The 21,320-nt window shown below is 29.5% G+C and overlaps 4 protein-coding genes and 1 long non-coding RNA gene across 13 annotated transcripts; 2 read left to right on the top strand and 3 right to left on the bottom strand.

Annotated features, from left to right (window-relative positions):
- Positions 1-525: 525 nt before the first annotated feature.
- Positions 526-4,991, top strand: LOC132906330 (E3 ubiquitin-protein ligase RNF10). 3 transcript variants are annotated; one of them, XM_060958421.1, is made up of 12 exons: positions 526-923; positions 1,721-1,893; positions 1,974-2,200; positions 2,292-2,382; positions 2,469-2,653; positions 2,744-2,936; positions 3,025-3,159; positions 3,261-3,498; positions 3,594-3,845; positions 3,917-4,091; positions 4,155-4,495; positions 4,631-4,991. In XM_060958421.1, exons 1-12 carry the CDS (start codon positions 854-856, stop codon positions 4,720-4,722), a joined length of 2,172 nt encoding a protein of 723 aa, XP_060814404.1. In that variant the 5' UTR covers positions 526-853; the 3' UTR covers positions 4,723-4,991. The 3 variants fall into 3 exon arrangements, with proteins under 3 accessions (XP_060814404.1, XP_060814402.1, XP_060814405.1); XM_060958419.1 differs by having other exon boundaries at positions 3,243-3,498; XM_060958422.1 differs by lacking the exon at positions 526-923 and having other exon boundaries at positions 1,786-1,909; positions 3,243-3,498.
- Positions 4,992-6,244: 1,253 nt separating this feature from the next.
- LOC132906334 (heat shock 70 kDa protein cognate 4) lies at positions 6,245-10,200 on the bottom strand. The gene is made up of 3 exons (XM_060958440.1): positions 10,051-10,200; positions 9,721-9,936; positions 6,245-8,313 (listed from the first exon to the last, which is right to left on the bottom strand). The coding sequence occupies exons 2-3, from the start codon at positions 9,923-9,925 to the stop codon at positions 6,578-6,580; spliced, it is 1,941 nt and encodes a 646-aa protein (XP_060814423.1). The 5' UTR covers positions 9,926-9,936; positions 10,051-10,200; the 3' UTR covers positions 6,245-6,577.
- A 3,486-nt stretch (positions 10,201-13,686) lies between these two features.
- On the top strand, positions 13,687-17,212 carry LOC132906148 (synaptic vesicle 2-related protein). Its single transcript, XM_060958039.1, has 8 exons — positions 13,687-14,145; positions 14,237-14,276; positions 14,717-14,901; positions 14,991-15,187; positions 15,267-15,330; positions 15,420-15,545; positions 15,615-15,823; positions 15,894-17,212. Exons 1-8 carry the CDS (start codon positions 14,143-14,145, stop codon positions 16,498-16,500), a joined length of 1,431 nt encoding a protein of 476 aa, XP_060814022.1. The 5' UTR covers positions 13,687-14,142; the 3' UTR covers positions 16,501-17,212.
- Positions 15,225-15,495, bottom strand: LOC132906154 (uncharacterized). The gene is made up of 2 exons (XR_009657942.1): positions 15,360-15,495; positions 15,225-15,292 (listed from the first exon to the last, which is right to left on the bottom strand). It is a non-coding gene; the product is annotated as an uncharacterized LOC132906154 (long non-coding RNA).
- A 391-nt stretch (positions 17,213-17,603) lies between the features above and the next one.
- LOC132906153 (UBX domain-containing protein 6) lies at positions 17,604-21,162 on the bottom strand. Of its 7 annotated transcripts, none has more exons than XM_060958048.1 (8): positions 20,693-21,162; positions 19,883-20,063; positions 19,656-19,707; positions 19,370-19,534; positions 19,039-19,185; positions 18,557-18,959; positions 18,179-18,474; positions 17,604-18,077 (listed from the first exon to the last, which is right to left on the bottom strand). In XM_060958048.1, exons 4-8 carry the CDS (start codon positions 19,444-19,446, stop codon positions 17,681-17,683), a joined length of 1,320 nt encoding a protein of 439 aa, XP_060814031.1. In that variant the 5' UTR covers positions 19,447-19,534; positions 19,656-19,707; positions 19,883-20,063; positions 20,693-21,162; the 3' UTR covers positions 17,604-17,680. The 7 variants fall into 7 exon arrangements, with proteins under 7 accessions (XP_060814031.1, XP_060814030.1, XP_060814035.1 ...); XM_060958047.1 differs by having other exon boundaries at positions 19,660-19,707; XM_060958052.1 differs by having other exon boundaries at positions 19,946-20,063.
- Between the last annotated feature and the right edge of the window lie 158 nt (positions 21,163-21,320).

The raw sequence follows: 21,320 nt of genomic DNA, 5'->3' as shown, positions 1-21,320 counted from the left end.
TGTGTGTATTGGGTCGCCCAGTAAGTTCGTTTCAATTTTTAAGTAATTTGATCGACAAGAAAGATCATATTGAAAAGTTTTTCTCCAAGAGACCTGAGAGGTTCTGAAAGGATGGAATATTTAAATTGCATGAAAGATGGAGAAAGGAACAAAATAGCACCTATATAATTCAATAAATGTATATCGAAACGAAATGTAAATCGGAACAAATTTTCTAAAGGACCCAATATTTTATTTTTTCTAAAATACAATAACATTAAATGATCATTACAGCTTGTATTATATACTACATAGGTATACAAGAAATATGATAGAATTTGGACGAAAGTTTTTGTAAAACAGAAGTTAAATTATATTATCCAACAATGTCATATCGAAAATTACGCATTCTATATACATACATCATTTTTAATGTGTATCTATAGAGATAAAAAAAGAATCAAAATCCACACTAATAATATTAGCTCATCATCAAAATGTCTGTAAATTATTCTAGTATTTGATTTGTATCACGTATTACTGCTTGCGCAAGTCATCAGTTTCGTCGCCATCATAGCGACGAGATCGCGATCGCTTTTGGCCGTTGAGCCAGAAATTGGGATTATCATCGTTTACGACGAAAAGCAAAGCAGAGCTTTTGCTCTGTTAACACCTGTGTTTTTGGTCACCCTAGTACCGTCACATCGGCCGTGGACTATCGGCATCTCAAGGAATTTTTCTTCACCTTTGACGATAACGAAACATGGCTTATTGAAGAAGATGAAGGGCCTGCAGAAATACATTGTTTCTCCATACGGAGGAAACCGTAGCCTCAACAACTCTGGAATTCAGCACGAACGCTTTCGTGCCAGAAATGGAAAAAAATACGAAATTTCCGCAATCCTCCGCAAAGGGGGTTCCTGCTGATGCTAAAAAAAACCAAGGTGCGTTATCCGAATGTTGATTGCTTCGATAACGACGTCACCATTTCGCTGACGTCTTAGTTGCTTACTTTTTACAAAAAGGATACTTATTTCTGATGTCCTATGACTTCTTTTAGAAATACTGATCTCTACTACTCATTATATCTATTTGTAACTCAATCTATTTTGATAAAATATTTTAATTATTTGTATAATCCATTGAATTCTTTGAGAATTCATAGACTGGTACATATGAAACATTCTTGTAATATATATACAAATTTAAATACTAATTAATTCTGTATAAGGTATCCCACGCAACTGGGACAAGCTATAGTTGTATAGTTCTATAGTGAAACGATAGAAGATAAAAAGGAATTTCATTAAAGAAAATTAAAGGGTTTTGAATGATGTATAATCTAGTATACGTGTCTACTTCGAAAATAGTATATATATAATATTTAATTATTTTTGAATAATTGGTTAAAATATTTCCTAAACTAATGTTTTTCATAAGAAGAGATTTAATACCTCTTTATATAGAATTATGATCTAGATCAACTAACGAGATCAAAAATATATTATTTCATCTAGAACGGCAAACTTGACCTTCATATGTCCTCTACGCATCCTCCTGTAAAAAACTAATCACATAAAATTATATCCTCTTCAAAACATTCAATTTTTATCTGAAACATTTTTCATTATATATATATATATATATATATGCATATATATATTTATACATATGCATAGTTTGAAATTATACCAGTGTCTTATTGAAAAACTTAAAAAATTATAAATTATTATTTATATAGATATTATAAACAAACTTTTTCCAAGGAGCTCGCGCAGACGTGAATCAGCAGGTACTAGCAATTTTTCAAAATCTGAACAATCAAGGAAGTGTAATGTACAAAAAACAAAAAATTTTGATAAGAGACCAAAACCTAAAGGACAATATCATGGCAGTTCAAAGGAGGATACCAAGGTTACTTCTCACATTCGTTTGTATTTGGCATATTTAATTTATATATAATACTAGATTCAATTTATTATTTGAAATTTTAGGTAGTGCAAGCAGAATTAGCTGAGCCTGGCTCAGTAGTGGCCCAAGGAAGTAAAAAGCAGAACTTGAATCATCTGCTGAATTTTCATTATGAACCACGTGAAATGCGAGGAGGTTCAGGTACATGGAATCATGGAAAATCGATAAAAGGTTTGCCTCGGAACAGTAATAGATGCCTTCCACGAGTGCAACGCCATAAATACAGCAAAGAACAGTTTTTGCAAGCTAGGTAACATATTTTATATTATACTGACAATGATATAAAATTAACAGTATTAATAACATACTAACATAAATTTTATTATTTTACTATTCTTTAGTTGCCAGTTTGTTGTAAATGCCAATGGGAATTATACATTATATTTAAGTGATCCTGATGTACTAGTTGATTGGAAATTGATAGAACAAATTGTAAGTTATAAATATGTTGGTAAAAGATTTTTTACATCCTTTTATTTTAATAATAATCATGATAATCATGAAATTTTATTGTTTAGAAACTTCACAGTTCTGAGAACTTATCATGCCCGATATGTTTATATCCACCTGTTGCTGGAAAAATAACACGTTGTGGTCACGTCTATTGTTGGCCGTGTATCCTTCATTATTTATCACTTTCTGATAAACCCTCGCGTAAATGTCCTATTTGTGATGAATCTGTTCAAAAATCTGATTTAAAAAGGTAATTTATTTGAATGTATAAATAATAATACATTTTTTAATTAAATTTTTGTGAAGGAATTAAAACTCTCTTTTTTCTTTTCTATTTCAGTGTTAACGAAGTCACTCAAAGTACGTTAAATTTAGGAGATACTATCACTTTACGTTTGATGCGCCGCGAGAAAGGATCACTGCTTGCAGTACCTGTTGGATCTCTAATTCAAAATCCAACAAGCTTTTTCCCACTATCAGAGACTATTAGCAATCAAGTGTATTCAAAACTCCTTATTGCAAGTACAGAAGATGTAAGTTCCTGAGTCTTCCAAAAATCAAAGTGTAAAAATTTTAAACCGTCAATGCTAATTATGATTCGTGTCATGAATTATAATTCAGGTGATGAATATCATTGAATGTGAACGTACACAGTTGAAATTTGAACTATCAGATAATCCTGATTCTCCGGAAAATTGTTATTTTGAACAGGCGCTTGATGAACTTTCGAAAAGAGAAGGGGAATTATTACAAAAGGTAAAATTACTTAAAATAGACTTTTACTGTCTAACTTAAAGCATTATAAGTAAAAGTTTTTGCGAATAGCAAAATTCTGTAAGAAAAGAAATTTTTTACAGGTAAAATCAGAAATTCCTCTGAATGAAACTTCAACATTGGCCTACAAATTACAAATAGAAAAAGCCGATATTGAGAAACATTTATCTCAATCAAGATCTCAAGACTATGAAGAAACAAATACTTCAATAAAAAAGAATAAAAAAGATGTGGATGAAGAAATATTAAAATCTGCGGAAAATTCGTCTAACGGCGTTCAATTAACCCCAGACATACCAAAATTCTTTTATTTTTACCAAGGTCCCTAATAAATACTTTTTATTATTTTTATTTCTGTTTATAATATTTAATTTATTTATGAAAAATTATATTTAATATACGTGTATGATTTTCAGCGGAAGATGGGCAGCATCTGTATCTTCATGCGATGAATGTAAAAATGTTAGAAATGCAATATGGCAGTCTTGAAAATTCCCCTCATGTGATAATGGGAAAACTCCTCGAAAAAGAGGGAGGAAGTCTTACAGAAGATCTAAGACGTAGACTAAGATACTTATGTCACTTGCCATTAACTTGCCAATTCGAGGTAGCTGAAATTGAATTAAAGCCACCAATTGTGTCAGAGGAGGTTTTATCTTCATTTCAAGGTAATTTTTTCGTTGTATTTGCAGTTCTTAATTTCTATTGATATTTCAATCTATGTTATGATTCGTTATAGATCAGTTGACACTGAGGCACAGACATAGGCAACAACGAGAACGTGACGAAAGAAAAAGAGAAAAACAAATTACTGAGGAAGAAAATAAGCGAATGGGAAGATATCCAACTCCTGCTGTACACATTGATTCACGGCGACATTTTCCTCAATGGCAGCCAGAATTGCTGTTTTCTGAGTATATATACTTACACAATACACTATCGTATCACATTCCATCATACATTCAATATGTTTGCAGGGAAAGTGTTCCGTCACCACCAGAATCTACGGCGGCTTCAAGCGTAGCTAGTAGTCCATCTTCCAACACATTTGACGAAATGGTTGCATCTAAACAAACTGATAATGTCGTTCACGAACAGGGACCATCATTTGCAGAAATGTTGCGAAATACTGGTACACGTTTGAAATCGCAAACACTATGGCCATCGATTAACTCCACACATAGGAAACAATATTCTAGTCTGACTGTTCAGACGCCCTCGAGAAACACCGAAGAAGAAGAAGATTATGTCTCAGTACCATCATACAGTCAGAATTTTGGTGATGCTTTAGCAGCTGCTTTACAACAAACTAAGTTAGGTAAGTCCTATATTGTAACTATAATTATATATATTAGTTTATCATTTTATTTGAGATGTGAATCATCTAATTGTATCTTTTATTTATAAATAATTAATAAGCACAATTCAAATTTGATATCTATTTATTTTTTAGAAACAGAGAAAAATGGAGGTGGAAAGAAAAAGAAGAAGAAGAAAGGGAAATCAACCGTATTGTTTGCAACTACTATGGCACATGAATCTTAATTCTTTTCATGATAATGCTTGTACTTTACGTTGTTATTTTCGAATTTCGCGTTTCCATTGTGTATTTTATTACCGCGTGTTATATTTCAGATTATTTCGGGTATATGTTAGGAAATTTATCAAGTTCTAGTATAAATCGTAACATGTAATTATATATTATCCTCCATTTGTGAAACTTTCATCATTATATTATCAATTATTGAACAATTGTTTCCTGTAGCATTCGGGTCTGTTGTGCTTGCAAATAAAATTTAGTTTCATGGAAAGTATTCTGAGTCTTTTATTACAATGATTGTTACAATTCAAATTGATAAAAAGAGAGACTCTTCCTATTTCTTATTTTATAAAGAACACCATGGTTGAATCATTTATTTGGCTGTATAGTTAATGTGTATGCTATGTACATATATATATAAACATTCAAAAATATAGGACCAATTTAAGTTTCAAAAAAAACTTCCCACGACCTCTTTAAAATTTTTGAATAGAAATGAACTTTTTATTTGCTCAATAACTGCAGCTAAAATAATTTTTACCTTTTTGAATTCATTTACATTTTAATTTTTGATGCTTCTCTGTATTCTCCTTTATATTTTACTATATAATTTGTCTCCTTTTCTTCTGTACAAAAGACTAAAGAATTACGAAAAAGTTCATAAAATTTAATTATTACTAGCGATATTATTCTTCTCACTAACTTTAAATGTACGAAATGTTGAATTTTTAAATTACTTAAAATATTGTTTTTGGGATGGACTATAAAATTATTTACTACAATAAAATATATTTAACATTGAGGTAGTTCGACAGTCATATAAATGACGTTCTATGGAATTGGATATTTCAATTTATTCAAAATATTATGACAAGTTCATTTTAATACTTAACCAACCGCGCGCGCCACAGTGAGCTATACGTTTCTCACCGCAATGACAAGCCAACCTATACGCTGTCCACCGCGCAATTTTCCAAGCAATGCGGATTAATATTCACTATTTCAAAAACAAAGAAGTCTAAAAATTATTTAAGTGGTCAATTATATTTTACGGTAATGATTTTGTTTAACGATTTCACATATTGTTTATACAAAACATCTAATTAAAAGTATATAACAATTATCTTTTGTAGTTTATGCAAAAAATATAGGTAAAATTAAAAATTCATAATGCATTTTAATATTTTTTTACAGTGTGGGGTATCGTTCGATTATAACTTTATTTAATCATAACTGATAGTGTAACTTATTTTAACACCATTATATTGGTGTATTTTAATATATACTGTACTTTATAAAAGCAGCAAAGGTAGCGCAATTAATTGGGAATAATTCCAGATAAACAATAATTGATAATAAAAAAAAAAAAGAAAACGCGATGTTAAGGTCAAAAAGGGCGATCTTCCCATTCTGTCATGCGCGATGTACTTCACAGTGAAGAGATCTCCACTATTCGATTGGATAAGTGTTAAACCACTAACTCTTAGATTCTCACTTAGGAAAGGTAATAAATTGTAAACAAATATGTAAGTTTCAGGGATTGTTTTATATTTTCATGATTTTTTTGAACATAGAAAATCATCACAACTGATCTTCTATCGACATTATCGGATTATAAGTACAATAAAGTTATTTTTTACGCATTGTAATCTATTGAAAATTATTTGGCTAGTTTTACAAAAACAGAATAAATAAATCTAAAATAATTTTTACGATGTAGTAGAAGAGAAAACTGAAACCTAGATAAATTAATACTCAGGAACGAAAGACCGCAGTTGTGAAATTCTATGTTCTTCGAATTAATGTTATCCTCTGCATAGGAATAAATCATGGAGAAGGCAGTGGCAAGCGAGCAACAATTTAGTCGACTTCTTCGATAGTAGGACCAGATGCGCCACCACCAGGAGCACCACCTCCTGCTCCTGGGAAACCTCCAGGCATTCCACCAGGCATTCCTCCAGTACCCTGATACAACTTTGTAACAATAGGATTACATATAGCCTCTAATTCTTTCTGTTTATGTTCATATTCTTCTTTATCAGCTAACTGATTGGCATCAAGCCACTTAATGATATCGTTGCATTTATCTAATACAACTTGCTTGTCACTGGCGCTGATTTTATCCTTGAGTTTCTCATCTTCCACTGTGCTCTTCATGTTAAAGCAGTAAGACTCAAGACCATTCTTAGCAGCGATAGTTTCTTTCTGTTTCTCATCCTCGCTACGATATTTTTCAGCTTCATTGACCATTCTTTCAATGTCTTCTTTGCTAAGACGACCTTTGTCGTTGGTAATGGTAATTTTGTTCTCTTTCCCAGTAGATTTATCCACTGCAGAGACATTCAGAATACCATTGGCATCGATGTCAAATGTGACTTCAATCTGAGGAACTCCTCGAGGGGCTGGTGGAATACCACTGAGCTCAAATTTACCTAATAAGTTGTTATCCTTCGTCATAGCACGTTCACCTTCATAAACTTGAATCAATACTCCTGGTTGATTATCAGCATATGTAGTGAAGGTTTGAGTCTGTTTTGTTGGAATAGTAGTATTTCTCTTGATAAGGGCAGTCATAACACCACCAGCAGTTTCGATACCAAGAGATAGAGGTGTTACATCAAGAAGCAGTAGATCTTGTACTTCTTCAGATTTGTCACCATGTAGAATAGCAGCTTGTACAGCAGCTCCATAAGCTACAGCTTCATCAGGGTTGATAGACTTGTTCAATTCCTTCCCATTAAAGAAGTCCTGCAGTAACTTTTGGATCTTAGGAATACGCGTGGATCCACCAACCAAAACGATATCGTGAATCTGAGCCTTATCCATTTTGGCATCCCGTAATGATTTTTCCACTGGCTCGAGTGTTCCTCTGAAGAGATCAGCACAAAGCTCTTCAAATCGAGCTCTGGTGATTGAGGTATAAAAGTCAATTCCCTCATAGAGTGAATCAATTTCGATACTAGCTTGAGTAGATGAAGACAAAGTGCGTTTCGCACGTTCGCAAGCTGTTCTCAAACGACGAAGGGCACGTTTATTTGCAGTCAGATCTTTCTTGTATTTGCGTTTGAATTCTTGGACAAAGTGATTGACCATACGATTGTCGAAATCTTCGCCGCCAAGATGAGTGTCTCCTGCTGTTGACTTGACCTCAAAAATGCCATCTTCGATGGTCAAAATTGAGACATCAAAGGTGCCACCACCAAGGTCAAAGATTAGGACGTTGCGCTCGGTGGTAGTTTTTTTATCCAAGCCGTAAGCAATGGCGGCAGCGGTGGGTTCGTTGATGATACGTAAAACATTCAAACCCGAGATGGTGCCAGCGTCCTTGGTTGCCTGACGCTGCGAGTCGTTGAAGTAAGCAGGTACAGTGATCACGGCATTGCTGACACTCTTACCAAGGTATGCCTCAGCAGTTTCCTTCATCTTTACCAGGACCATTGAACTCACTTCTTCAGGGAAGAAAGTCTTCGTCTCTCCTTTGTAATATACTTGAATTTTGGGTTTGCCACCATCATTTACAACAGTGAAGGGCCAATGTTTCATATCAGCCTGAACAGTAGGATCCTCGAAACGGCGGCCTATGAGACGCTTGGCATCTGAAAATAAGTAGAAAATTAAATACTTCTTTATCCTTTGTATTCTCAATTTAAAACTTCAGTTTTGAATATAAAATTTGACTATAATTTTAATGTCGTTTAACAACATTTTTAACGCAATAAGCGTTTGTGCTATTTTTTATAATATTAACACTGTGTGGACTGAAAACGTGATTTCGCTTCTTTCATTTTGCAACGGTTGGGGACCAGAAACGTGAATTCATCTTATCTATCTTATAAAAATACTATCTTATAAAAATACTATCTTATAAAAATACTATCTTATAAAAATACTAACTACTGTTAAATGAACCAATAAAAAAGGCAATGGATGCTATAAACAAAATATTATGAATATTTTTTTGAATTACATGCTTGAATGATACGAAACCGTTATGAATATATTAAATATAATATTAGTTGCTTTAAATCTTTTCAATCACTCCAAAAACACGCGGGAATTCGTATTATATATGCTTGTCTATATATAGCCTATATACTTCTCAGAGCAGCCAGTCCCCAACATTATTTTTAAGACTTCTATAAAATAAAAAATCGCCTTTTATGTGAAAAATTTTTATTGAAATAATTCATCACGTTAATAAGATAAATAGAAAGATCTTGTAATATTTCGAATTTCTAATTCAATAAAAGTACCATATTTATTAAACAATAATCCGAAACAAAGATAACGTAATGGCGACCATTAACAGTTATGCCTGTAACATCTTTGCATCTGCGCGTGCGTACATAACGCATATCCATTACATATTATAGATCGAGCTTCTCATCGTCTACCATATTAAAAATTCTCCACGCAAATTTACAAAATTTCAAAATAATGTTATTTTATCATTAATTAAAACGAACAAACCATTGTCATTTTACAACCATTCCCATTATGTTACTACAATAATAATTTAAATACTCAGAAAAATGTCAATTCATAAAAATTGAATTAATTAATATCGTTAAAAACTAGTTTAAAATTAATTCAGAAACTGTAGTAAAAAAAAAACACATCTTGAATAATGTTAAAAAAGAATGTTATCTACATAATATGGAAATTTTCATTAGCATTAATTTTATAAAATTTTCATTCGAAAAAATCTAAATGTTTCATAATACTTAATTACAAAATCTACAAATTAGTTTTTGTATTTTTACACATGTACTAACAAATCTATTTCAATTCCAATGGATATAAATAATTTGAAGAAAATGTTTATCAGATAATGGAATTTTACAAAAATGCATTCAAGATTTCAAAAAATGATTTCTATTTCATCAACAAAAAATACAAAAACATACGCGGAACAAATTTTTCACAGTATGTAAAAGGAAAGATTTATAGCGTATGAGACGAATGAGACGTAATATGAAAAATATTTGATGAAATAGACTTACCGAAGATGGTGTTGTTGGGGTTCATGGCTACTTGGTTTTTGGCAGCATCACCAATTAACCGTTCAGTTTCGGTGAATGCAACATAGCTAGGTGTTGTACGATTTCCTTGATCATTGGCGATGATTTCCACCTTCCCGTGCTGAAATACACCAACGCAGGAGTAAGTGGTGCCGAGATCAATACCAACTGCAGGTGCTTTGGCCATCTTTGCTTTTTCTGTACAAAATACAAATGGAAATTAAATTTATGGACAAAACGTTGAAATGATTTTCCAATTAGATTAGTGTCAAATATTGTAGAAGCAAATACGGATACAGCGGGTACACACACCTTTCTTTTCTTTACTCGCTTGTAAAAGTTCGCTTCGTAGGACAGTGAAGAGATTCTCCGTTTGACGATTCGCAACGTGAGTGAAGAACCCGTGTCCGCATTTCGGTATATATTACTTTCCCAGAGGACGCTTCTGGAATGTTCTTCCTACTCAAGCACCTTCTATCAACCAATCAGAAGTTAGATTCTGTTAGACTTGCGTCATTACTGGATACGCGCCACGAACTACGTATATCAATGGTGGAATTTTATGTGGTTATTGATTAATTCGAAAGAAGTTTACAAAACACAAAAATTATTTTAATTTCTTGTAACTATTTTTTAAACGGCCAAAGTATAAACGAAATAATTTTTTAAACAATCTCCAGCTGAAACAACAGATAATACGGAAGTAGAGTACAAGGAAGTTGGAAAAAATTTAGTAGCTAGTTCTAGAAAGTGTGTAGTTACACACACAAGTATATGGGAAATTTATATCCATGCATGGTTATGGTTTGCTTTGTTTCAGGATTCCTTAATTTCTGTGACAATTGTATAACCTTTATAGATTACGTATTCTCTTTATGATCGTGTCACTTTTGACATATGTATGAAAATTAAGCTGATATTACAGACAATGAATATTATATTACATTATATTACACACAATTTAAATACAATGCGTATTCACTTTGTACAATAACATATCTCTAATAATAATTATTTATAGATATATATGTATGTATGTACATACATATTGTACATATGTCAATGTTAAAAGACGTCAATTTCAATGAATCATAATGCTGCATCATCATAATGACATAATAACAACGAATTTAATAGAAAAATCGTAAGAAATATACATATATTCTATCACGTATTCGTTCTTAAATTAAAATGATATTATGCTACATTATAAATTTAAATTCATTATCAAATTAATAATATCCATTAATTAATGATTAATATAGCATAAAATCGGACAAATGGACAGACTATTCTAGAATTTTATATCTTTCGTATTATTAAATTTCCTTGCTGTCATATTAATATATTGATTCAATATAACAAACATTTCTCGATTTCCATTTATGTATATACTTGAAAATCTGTATTACATGTATAATGAACATGTAACACATACACATTCTTATACCAATTGTGACGCATGAACAATGTATCTGCTTATGAGTTTGTATATATACATATATATGTATGCATATAAACATCATAAGCTTTAAATAACCATGAAAATACCACAAGGTTATATTAAAAAAAAAGTCATTTATATTTCACAACTTATTTTCATTTATTTGAAAATTATTCATATTTTGACTAAATAATATATTTTTTAAACAAATTGACATATTAAATTTATTATATTTCATTGTAATAAAAGCAGTAAATTATGTATTCATAACGTATAATTTTTTACAGCTAACATTTGGCTTCTAAGAACACACGTAAATGATAATAATAAAGATAATAAAAAAGAATATGGAACATTTTACGGTACTTTATAAGCTTTTAGATTTCCTGTACTAGGTATATTTTATTTTATTATTAAGAGAGATATATGTATATTATAAACTATGTATAAACGTATGAAAAGATCATAGAATGTTAAAAACTTGTTCATCGATATCAATAAAGCTGAACATATCTATTCTTTTAATCATAATAATTATTAGATAAAAGCGATATTCTCATTTTATTCTTATTTTCTGAGGTATCGTTTGAATTATATAATTTGTAGAATTTTCTTGAAACTTTTCTTGGAAACGAACACAGCCCATGTGACAAAGCACAGTGCATGCAATCAATGACGGTAAGCATTGAGGTAGAGTTCGCGAATTGTAGAATCTTCCAGTACGTTCCCGTGTAGTCATGCTATATATACCCGTCCAATACGCTGTATAGTTGCTACTGTACGTTAATATATGTGTGTTATTTAATCGAGACATTTTCAAATGTACACTTTATTGTTTATTAAAGCCATTTTTACAAAAGTATACTTTTTGATATATGTTTTATATCGAAGATATATACATCCCGCTAAACATATTTATGCATGCGGTCAATGTGAATCACACTTAAAGTAATCTTGTATCTGTATTTAATCGATCAAAACCTCACCTTTTTAGTTATAGAATATTCTAGCTAACTTTTACAAGAACCGGGAAAAGGTTAATTTATACGATATTAATTTATATTATGAATGAATTTATATATATATATATATATATAAATCCATAATATATATATGTATATTATGGATGAATTCAATAGAAAGATTAATAACAATGAGAATTGTTAAATTATAGTAAATAACATTGGTTTCGATATATTAAAGAATTAATGAAATCTCACTAATCTTATTTAATTCATTTTAATTTATTGCGTAAGAAGAAGGATAGTAAAAATTTACAAGAAAGAGAATATTGAATTATCTATCTCGTTCATTCAACATACTTACATATGTAAATATGTACATATATATACGTATGTACATATACATACGCAAACTGTGTTATTACTTTATGATATAATTTGCGTCTTTTTTCTTTTTTTCCCTTTAGTAAAACTAATTATAAAAGTACTTAAAATTTTTAGGATTTTCTTTAGTAATTCATAAAATTAATTTATATATCGAAAAATATTTTTTCAAATTCATAATGAAGTTTATTTTATTAAATAACGTATATTATGCATTTTGTTATAGATTACTATAGATTACTATAGATACTATAGATTATTAGAGAAACTAGAAATGAGGTTGGATCTTGATTGTTTATTAACATACATCGACATAACATGAATCCTTTCATAACTTAATACGTTGTAGCGTTTATAATCGTAAAATCTCGTTATCAGTGAATCTCGTCATATTAGAAGATTATCGTTTATGGTATAGCCGTAGTAAAGCTTTTAAAAATTTAACAAAGGAAAAGAGAGGTGACAGACGACACTGATAGGCACGGTTGTATGTATAGATTTGGAAACTCCCGTAGTGGGAGTAAGGTCCATGATATTATGAGGTGTTTTAAAAATCGACCGCTAGCCATAGCACTGCAATCGATTTATTAACTTTTACAGCTTTTGCATTTAAGGCCATCTTTTGGTAAAAACAATAACTATATACACTGAAGATAAAAATATGAACTAATTTACTTTTCATAACGTTTCACAATTTATTTAAACTAAATACATAGTATATTGAACTATATATATAGTATGTTATGTGATACTGTCTTTTGTGATTATGTGAATAAATGTGACATGCAATACTTTTTCATATCCTACCACCATTATTTTATTGAGATTTATCAATGATGACACCATCATCTATATCCACATTACTTATTATTCTATCATATTGTACATATTTCGATTATTCTAATTTGTTATCAACGTAATCCTTTTTATAAATAATCAGTTAGAGACAAGAGTTCGAAGAATTCAAGCCTGCTGTGCAGATTGGGATATTTTATCTAAGTTTATTACAAAATTTGGATTTCGTGTTAAAATATTTAATTAAATAAGTCAAGTTCTTTAATGTAAAAATATTTATTTTATTGAATAGAACATGTTTTTTAGTTATTTGAAATAAGTTGCAAGATCCCCACAAGTTTAACAAATTGATTCTTGTGCTACGATCAACGACCGATTTGCAAAGTACACCTCTCCATATTAAGAATCTTGTCCCCACTATGGGAGTTTCCAGACTTACATATATACAATAAGAGAGGAAATTTTCTCTCTCGTACAATGTATGCGATATATGATCGTGGTGTATATTGTATACGACTGTTTAATTCGTGTAATTGACAGACTGTCAAATTTAATCTCATCTTTAAGGAAATATTAATGAAGTGATCTGTAAATCAATTAATTGTGCTAGTGACAGTTAAATATTTGATTATTTTGTATATGATATACAAACGATCATGTCTAATGCATCACAAATGTCTAACGAACCTTATCGTGAATTAGGAGAATTACGTGGTTCGGAATTGAATGTTAATTCAGGAAATGTGTCAAGATGTAGTAGAAATTTTGGAAATTGTATTGAACGCTCTTTGGAACTTTCTTCTGTTGTAGTTATTCCAGATGGTAAAGTATTTTTTTAAGAATATCTATATCGTAACATGTGTAAATTATTATAATGTATCTTTACAATATTACTGACAATTTTTATGTACAGGATAATCTGCTTAAACTTATCTATAAAGGAGCGGGTGACTGTAAGTTATGTAAATATCTTATTATGCATGGAAAATATAACATCAGATTTTTTAAAATGGGATTGCTTTCCTTTGCATGGGTATTGAGATGATTTAGTTTCTTTTTGGGTATGAATAAAATGTTACTAACAATTTATTTTATTAAAGTATATGACATATTCTTTTTTATAACATAACTCTAATTAACAAGTTGATTTTTTAAATCTTCTACATGTATTAAGCCTATATATGTTATAACATGAAATATTTTATACATATATATATATATATATATTGTATGTAAATATTATATGTAGTATTTTTTTTAATTTAAATAAGTAAATAATTAAACATGTAATACATAATATTATATACAATAACTACTGACAATTTATTTCTAAAGCGATTTGTTTTATTGAAATTTAATATTTCTCTTAATATTGTGAAAATTTCATTGGCAGATACATTTACTGTTGTTCAAGCTATCAATGCATTAGGATTTGGAAAATTTCAAGTTAAATTATCTTTATTTACCGGTCTCTGTTGGATGGTAGATAGTATGGAAATAACAATATTAAGCATTTTAAGTCCATCCTTACATTGTGATTGGGGTATAACTAGATATCAACAAGCTTTAACAACCACGGTATAATAGAACATTGTTCAATAATATAATCATATGTAATAAAATTTTTCCAATGATTTTTATCTAATATATTATTGCATTTATTTCAGGTTGTTTTCCTTGGTATGATGTTAAGTTCTACGTTTTGGAGTAATTTAAGTGATAGATATGGTAGTAAACAATCTTTAACTTTATGTGCAATATTACTACTTTATTATGCTCTTTTAAGTGCTTTTGCGCCAAATTTTCTGTGGATTTTATTACTTAGGGGATTAGTTGGTTTTGCTATTGGTTGTGTACCACAATCGTAAGTATTTGGTAAGTCTTATAAATAAAAGTATCAGTGCTCTTAGAGCAGATATGAATAACATCAGTTATTATTTCAGAGTAACATTGTATGCAGAATTTCTTCCTGCAAAACAAAGAGCAAAATGTGTCATTTTGTTAGATGTAAGTTCTGCTCACTCAGTCATACTCACTTATAAATAAATTTGATATAAACATTTACATTGCTCATATGAAATAATTATTTTTCATAGTGTTTCTGGGCGCTTGGAGCCTGTTTTGAAGTGGCAATAGCATTGATAATAATGCCAACTTTTGGTTGGAGATGGCTTCTCATTTTATCAACAATACCACTTCTTGTATTTGCTATCATTACTCCAGTAAATATTAAAAATCAAGCATTTATAACAAGTATTAAATGACATTTTTTACCTGATACTTTTTGTTAGTGGTTACCAGAGTCTACAATATTTGATATAACGAGCGGAAGAATGGATAAAGCCGTTTCAACTTTAGAACGAGTAGCAAGAGAAAATAAGAAACCTTTACCTCCAGGAAGATTAGTTATGGATCGCTTTTATCAAGTTAATCATGGCAAATTGAAAGATGTATTAAGCAAGGAAATGTGTAGGACATCGACCTTGCTTTGGCTTGTATGGTAAATACTACATATGGTAAATATTATATCTTGATACATTATATAAATAATGGTAATGACATTATTTTAGGATGAGTACCGCATTTTGTTATTATGGTGTTGTATTAATGACTACAGAATTATTCCATACATCATCTGAACAATGTAGTTTGTGGGAAAACAAAAAGGAAGATACTTGTCAATTGGATTGTCGTTTAGAAAGGAGTGATTACATCGATCTTCTTTGGACAACGTTAGCTGAATTTCCAGGAATTTTTTCCACTATTTTTGCGATTGAAAAAATTGGTAGAAGAAAGACAATGGCCTTTCAATTAATAATGTTTGCTATGTTAATCTGTTTCTTAGGTAGAGCTTGTCTATTGAACAGAGCAGCATTAACACTAGCAATTTTTCTAGCTAGAGGTTTAATTGCTGGCGTGTTTCAAGCTGCATATGTGTACACTCCAGAAGTGTATCCGACTCATTTACGTAGTATTGGTGTTAGTACTTGTAGTGCAATGGCTAGAATTGGTGCAATGGTTACACCATATATAGCACAAGTATTTCTTCAATGGTCTATTACTGGAGCAATGGCAATTTATGCTGCAACAGCATTATGTGCTGCAATAGCTACTCTTGCTTTACCTGTTGAAACGAAAAATCATACATCTAATGACACAACTCAAGAGACGCGATAAAGTTTCAACCTTTTTCCATTTTTCTTCTTTTTACTACTGAAATATTTCAAAAGAGAAAATATATTTTCATCAACATTATAACATTCTGTCATAGCCGTTAAACTAACAGTTTTCCAATGATGAAAAACAAATTCATTTCTATTTATTGGATATTCTTTTATTTTGTTTTTACAATGTTATAATTACATATATGCATAACTAGTACTACTTTTTGTTCCTGACTAATTTAGTTTTATAAATTACTTGAATGAATAGGATACATTACACATTATAAGTTATTTAACATATGTGTAATTACTTTTCTGCAACACTTTAGACAGTGATAGTAAGTTTTAAACATATAAGAAATATACAAAGACTGATATATAAAATATTAAATATTAATATATAACAAAAGTGCCAAAATGCACAAACGTGCAGAATTAATGTACACACAATAAACCGTAACTTTTGTTATCTGTTTTAGTATTACAACAATAACATAATTTATTTTCATAAATAGCAAGGCATGTAAAGCTACAATATATATATCTCTATAAAAAGAAGCACATTATTTCTATTTAATGATTTAAAATTGAAAATACAAAATTGTACCAAATTAATAAATTTATCACAATTTTATTAAGTACAAAATTTCTTTATAGTGTACCCAAATAAAATGTAATATATTTACAAATGCTGGAAGAATCTTAATAAATTGTAGAATCTTGTACTTTTTTTATGCAATCAATTCTTAATATACAGATCTCCATATAATGTAGTAAGCAAATTTCAATCTTTCGGATTTTAATTAAAATTATCAATAGCATTCATTAACATTTATTAATTTTAGAAAATTAATATCTACTATTATCTGTAAAGTTTTCTTTTTTTGAGAAAATGATTTTAGATCATATTCTTTTATCATTTAAAAAATTATACTTAAAATTAATAATCATATAAATTTTAATTACAAATATTGAAAAAATATGATAGAAAAGGAAATATGAAATATTTACCTTTCTTTCATCTGCATCTCTATTCTCATTGTATGAACCATTAAAATTTGGAATGAATTTTTGTATTACAACCGCCTTTTATTGTTTCTATCATATTAAAAGAAGTAAGCCGCATAATGATACCTATATTTATTTTTTTCAGTATTTATAATTACAGTTTGTAAAGATTAGATAATACAAATTTAAGCAGGTTGTATGATAGAAAGTAACTCTTCCTTTAAGTATCCTACAGATTCGTTGTGACTCGTTTCTTCTGATTTACTTTTCCAGAAAAACATCAATATTACAGCAGGGAATAATTCTAATTCAAGTAATGTTTTATCAAAAGAATCTTCACTAAATATTGTTTGAGGAAGCTTTTTCAAGCTGAAAGGCCTCTCGTTATTTATCAAATTCTCACTAACAAAATCAACAACATTTTGAAAACTTTCCTGTACAGAAAATGTTCCTTGTAAAATAAGATTATCTGGAAATTTTATACGGATCAATGAAAATTTATATTTTCTGAGTCTCTTTTTTTCGTCTCTTTCTCTCATGGCTTTCGTTCTGAACATCTGATCTCTTTCAATTGCTTCAGTTCTATTAACATTAATAAAGAAAAATATTTAACATAATTTATTTAATGAGGTCTTATATTTAATCTGTATCTATTAATGCATACAGTACGTATATATAATTACCGAAGTTGTTGTTCTTTCTCTATATCTTCAGCAGTTAAATTGAAAAAGCTCGATGGCAATTCGGTTCTCTTGTTTGCTTGCATAGGTAACAATACTTGTAGATTTCTGTCTAGTTCCAGTGGAATGGGTTGTGCAGTTTTTAATGCTTCCAATAACATGGTAATGTCTTCAATATCGCAATTATCTGCATTACGAATTAAGAAATCATCCTCCTTATCATTATTCAATAACTTCTTCTGATGAAAACCAGCAGCATTTAAAAACTCTAATGCACCTTCAATTGCAGCCACTTTATCCTTTAAAATATTGATAAAAAGTTATAAGTATATAAATTATTTTCTCCTTAAATAAATCTATTTAAAGGAACAAAAGTATTACTTGAAATATTCTATTCTGCATTCTAATCTTCTGATACTTTTCTTCCTCTGGATTATTTATAATATTTTCTAGATATTTTCCAAGTGTTTCAACACAAGCATCAATTCTATTCTTTTTACTATTGCAATTTTGTATAATTAAACATGATATTACACCCTTATCTTCTTTCAATTGTTCATATAAAAATTCTTTTATTTTTACTTTCCATTCATCTTGTGATAATATTTCATCAGATAAATATGGACAACGATAGTATACATTGGTAACAGCTAACAAAGAATTATCCTTAACTGCATTTTCGGCTTTTTCTTCTGATTGCACATAATCTTTCTCTGCATTTTGTTGTGCTTTTTTTTTTTGTTCTAATTCTCGTTTCACTTGTGCTTTAATAGCTGCATATGATCTATGAATAATATATTATTAAATATGTTATTATATTTAAAATTATAAATAAACACTATTATTTTTTATGAAAAACATACGTATTAAATCTTTTTATGTTAGATTCTTTTGCTTCCAGCCTTGCTAAAGCTGCTTGACCAGCTACTTTAGCTTCATTTGTAGGTTCCACTCTTTTTCTTGGCTCTACTACAGAAGTAGATCCATCATTACTAGTTGATTCTGTCAATCTGCATAAAATAATTTTATGTTACGAAAGATATAACATATTAGCTTAGTATTGAGATATATATGAAATTTAAAACATAAGATTCACTAGTATCTCAAATGATAATTAAAAAAAAACTACTGAAAATTTCTATCCTCTATGTTAAAATCAAATAGTTAATTAGAATGTATTATGATAAACATTACTTGTGTCCTTTTCCAGCATTCATAAATTTCACATCCAATTTTGCCTTGCCAAAAAGTGATTTAATTTTTTCTGTCATAATTGTTATTTGGTCTGATATTACAAAAGATTGTAAATCGTGTAACTTAAATTTTCTACTCAAAACAATTCTTTTGGATTTATTTAACCTAGAAAAAAAAAAGAAAAATTCTATATATATTTATTAATAATGTATTAAAGACACAAACACACAAATAATTCCACTTCGCTTACAATTACTTTATATTTGGTAAAATAATTTATACTTACTAACCAACAAATTATTCACCAGATGAACTGTCAAAATCTTTTGATACAGAGTCTGTGTTAACAACAATATTTTCATTAAAATTACGATAAGAATTTTTTAAATTTTCAATTTTTAGATATGATAACTTTTACATATATACTATAAATTAACAGCAAATAATTTCCTAATCATTTAATACCATTTGTTTATTACATATACTGAATATTATAAAATATTTCTTTTTTACCTCTTTTACCCTTGATCTTCAACAAAAATAAAAGAATTTTTACTTAATCTTGCAATGGCATACCATTGTCTTTCATAACCCCAGTTTTTTTGCAATTATATTGATTTTTATTAATGGAACAGAAAACAATTACAAGTATAAAACACTTTTAACTTCTTTTTGAACATTCAATTTTACAAACCTAAAAGCAATATCTGTGAATATCTCAATAAATTTTTTACACTGTCCCTTTAATAAAAGTTTTTGCGATTTAAATGCACAAAAATCATATTGCACTTAAAAGACCTCAGTGTTCTATTTGGTAATCATAAAAAGTGTGCTATTGCAAGATAAAAGTAATGTAAAACCAGTAAAATTAATGACAAAAATTTTTACTTAACAATATGCTGTTATGATTACGTGATTAAAAGCAACAGGAAGAACGGACATACAAATAGATGCTAAGTATATTGCAAAGTCATCGAAAAATATGTTCCGAGAATTATATATTTACTATTAAAATATTTTTTTTTTTTTTGTTTTTGTTTTTACAATTTGTCCTTCAGGACATTTGGTAAAGTGTTATATCTCATTGGTAAATAAATAAAATAAATATAGCATGTGGGTGGCTACCCCCAGTGGGGTGCCAGCGTCGTGTTTTCTAACTTTTATGATTCTATTAAAATATGTCTAAAAAAATTACATATGAATTATTAAAACATGTTCTGAGAATGATATATTTACTATTGTAAGCATATACATACATACAATTTATTCTACACAATAGCGTGCATATGTATACGTATCAAAACGAAAATATGATTTTCTTACTTGGTTCCATAAATTGTTCGGAAATTCTTGGACCGTAAATATACCAAGCGATGAAAATAAGGGCCACGGTACTAACAGATGTAAACAAGAAGATTTTCAACAATTGCAACTGAAAATCGTCAAATGCTACCAAATCAATAAATTTGTGAAAAAAATCAGAAAATTTTTGTTGAAGTTCATTGCTGATTATGCTGTTGATCGGGTGAAATATTAACTCAAACGTTGTTGAGCCCACTAAGTCATCGGTAAGCTTATTGATCGTTTCCACCAAATATTCTACCCAAGACCACGAATTTTCATGTACGCTACTCATCACATGTGAAAAACTCCTAATTAAATTAAATAAACGCACACTTTTTGTTCACCTTTACTTTATTATGTCACATTACCCACGTCATACTTTGATATTTTCAAGTGTCTAAATCATTCTGATTTTCAAGGTCAGATCCCAGAATATGATGAAACTCGACCAATGGGAAAACTTCTGAATAAGCGTAAATAATAACATTCGATTTACCATCTTATAAAATGAATACTCATGACTCATGGCTTCGGTAACGCCGGCTCTGTAGCCATTTCATTTCAATCATTCGATGGTGATGGTTGTGTTTTAAAATCATACGTAAAT

The sequence above is a fragment of the Bombus pascuorum genome, chromosome 4, assembly GCF_905332965.1.
Source record: "Bombus pascuorum chromosome 4, iyBomPasc1.1, whole genome shotgun sequence".
NCBI lineage: Eukaryota > Metazoa > Arthropoda > Insecta > Hymenoptera > Apidae > Bombus > Bombus pascuorum.
This window is presented reverse-complemented; position numbering and strand designations above follow the sequence as displayed.

What these genes read in the sequence shown, in the direction of transcription:
- LOC132906153 (XM_060958048.1), bottom strand. Translation starts at nt 19,446, where the DNA reads ATGACAGAAAAAATTAAATCACTTTTTGGCAAGGCAAAATTGGATGTG. An exon ending in AATGCTGGAAAAGGACACAA is followed by an intron (nt 19,186 to 19,369) that starts GTAATGTTTATC and finishes TATTTTATGCAG; the next exon opens with ATTGACAGAATCAACTAGTA. An exon ending in TGCAGAATAGAATATTTCAA is followed by an intron (nt 18,475 to 18,556) that starts GTAATACTTTTG and finishes AATATTTTAAAG; the next exon opens with GATAAAGTGGCTGCAATTGA.
- LOC132906148 (XM_060958039.1), top strand. An exon ending in CTATAAAGGAGCGGGTGACT is followed by an intron (nt 14,277 to 14,716) that starts GTAAGTTATGTA and finishes TTTCATTGGCAG; the next exon opens with ATACATTTACTGTTGTTCAA. An exon ending in ATTGGTTGTGTACCACAATC is followed by an intron (nt 15,188 to 15,266) that starts GTAAGTATTTGG and finishes TTATTATTTCAG; the next exon opens with AGTAACATTGTATGCAGAAT.
- LOC132906330 (XM_060958419.1), top strand. Translation starts at nt 854, where the DNA reads ATGGAAAAAAATACGAAATTTCCGCAATCCTCCGCAAAGGGGGTTCCT. An exon ending in TGATGCTAAAAAAAACCAAG is followed by an intron (nt 924 to 1,720) that starts GTGCGTTATCCG and finishes TTATTTATATAG; the next exon opens with ATATTATAAACAAACTTTTT. An exon ending in TTTACAACAAACTAAGTTAG is followed by an intron (nt 4,496 to 4,630) that starts GTAAGTCCTATA and finishes TTTATTTTTTAG; the next exon opens with AAACAGAGAAAAATGGAGGT.
- LOC132906334 (XM_060958440.1), bottom strand. Translation starts at nt 9,925, where the DNA reads ATGGCCAAAGCACCTGCAGTTGGTATTGATCTCGGCACCACTTACTCC. An exon ending in CCCCAACAACACCATCTTCG is followed by an intron (nt 8,314 to 9,720) that starts GTAAGTCTATTT and finishes ACTTATTTTCAG; the next exon opens with ATGCCAAGCGTCTCATAGGC.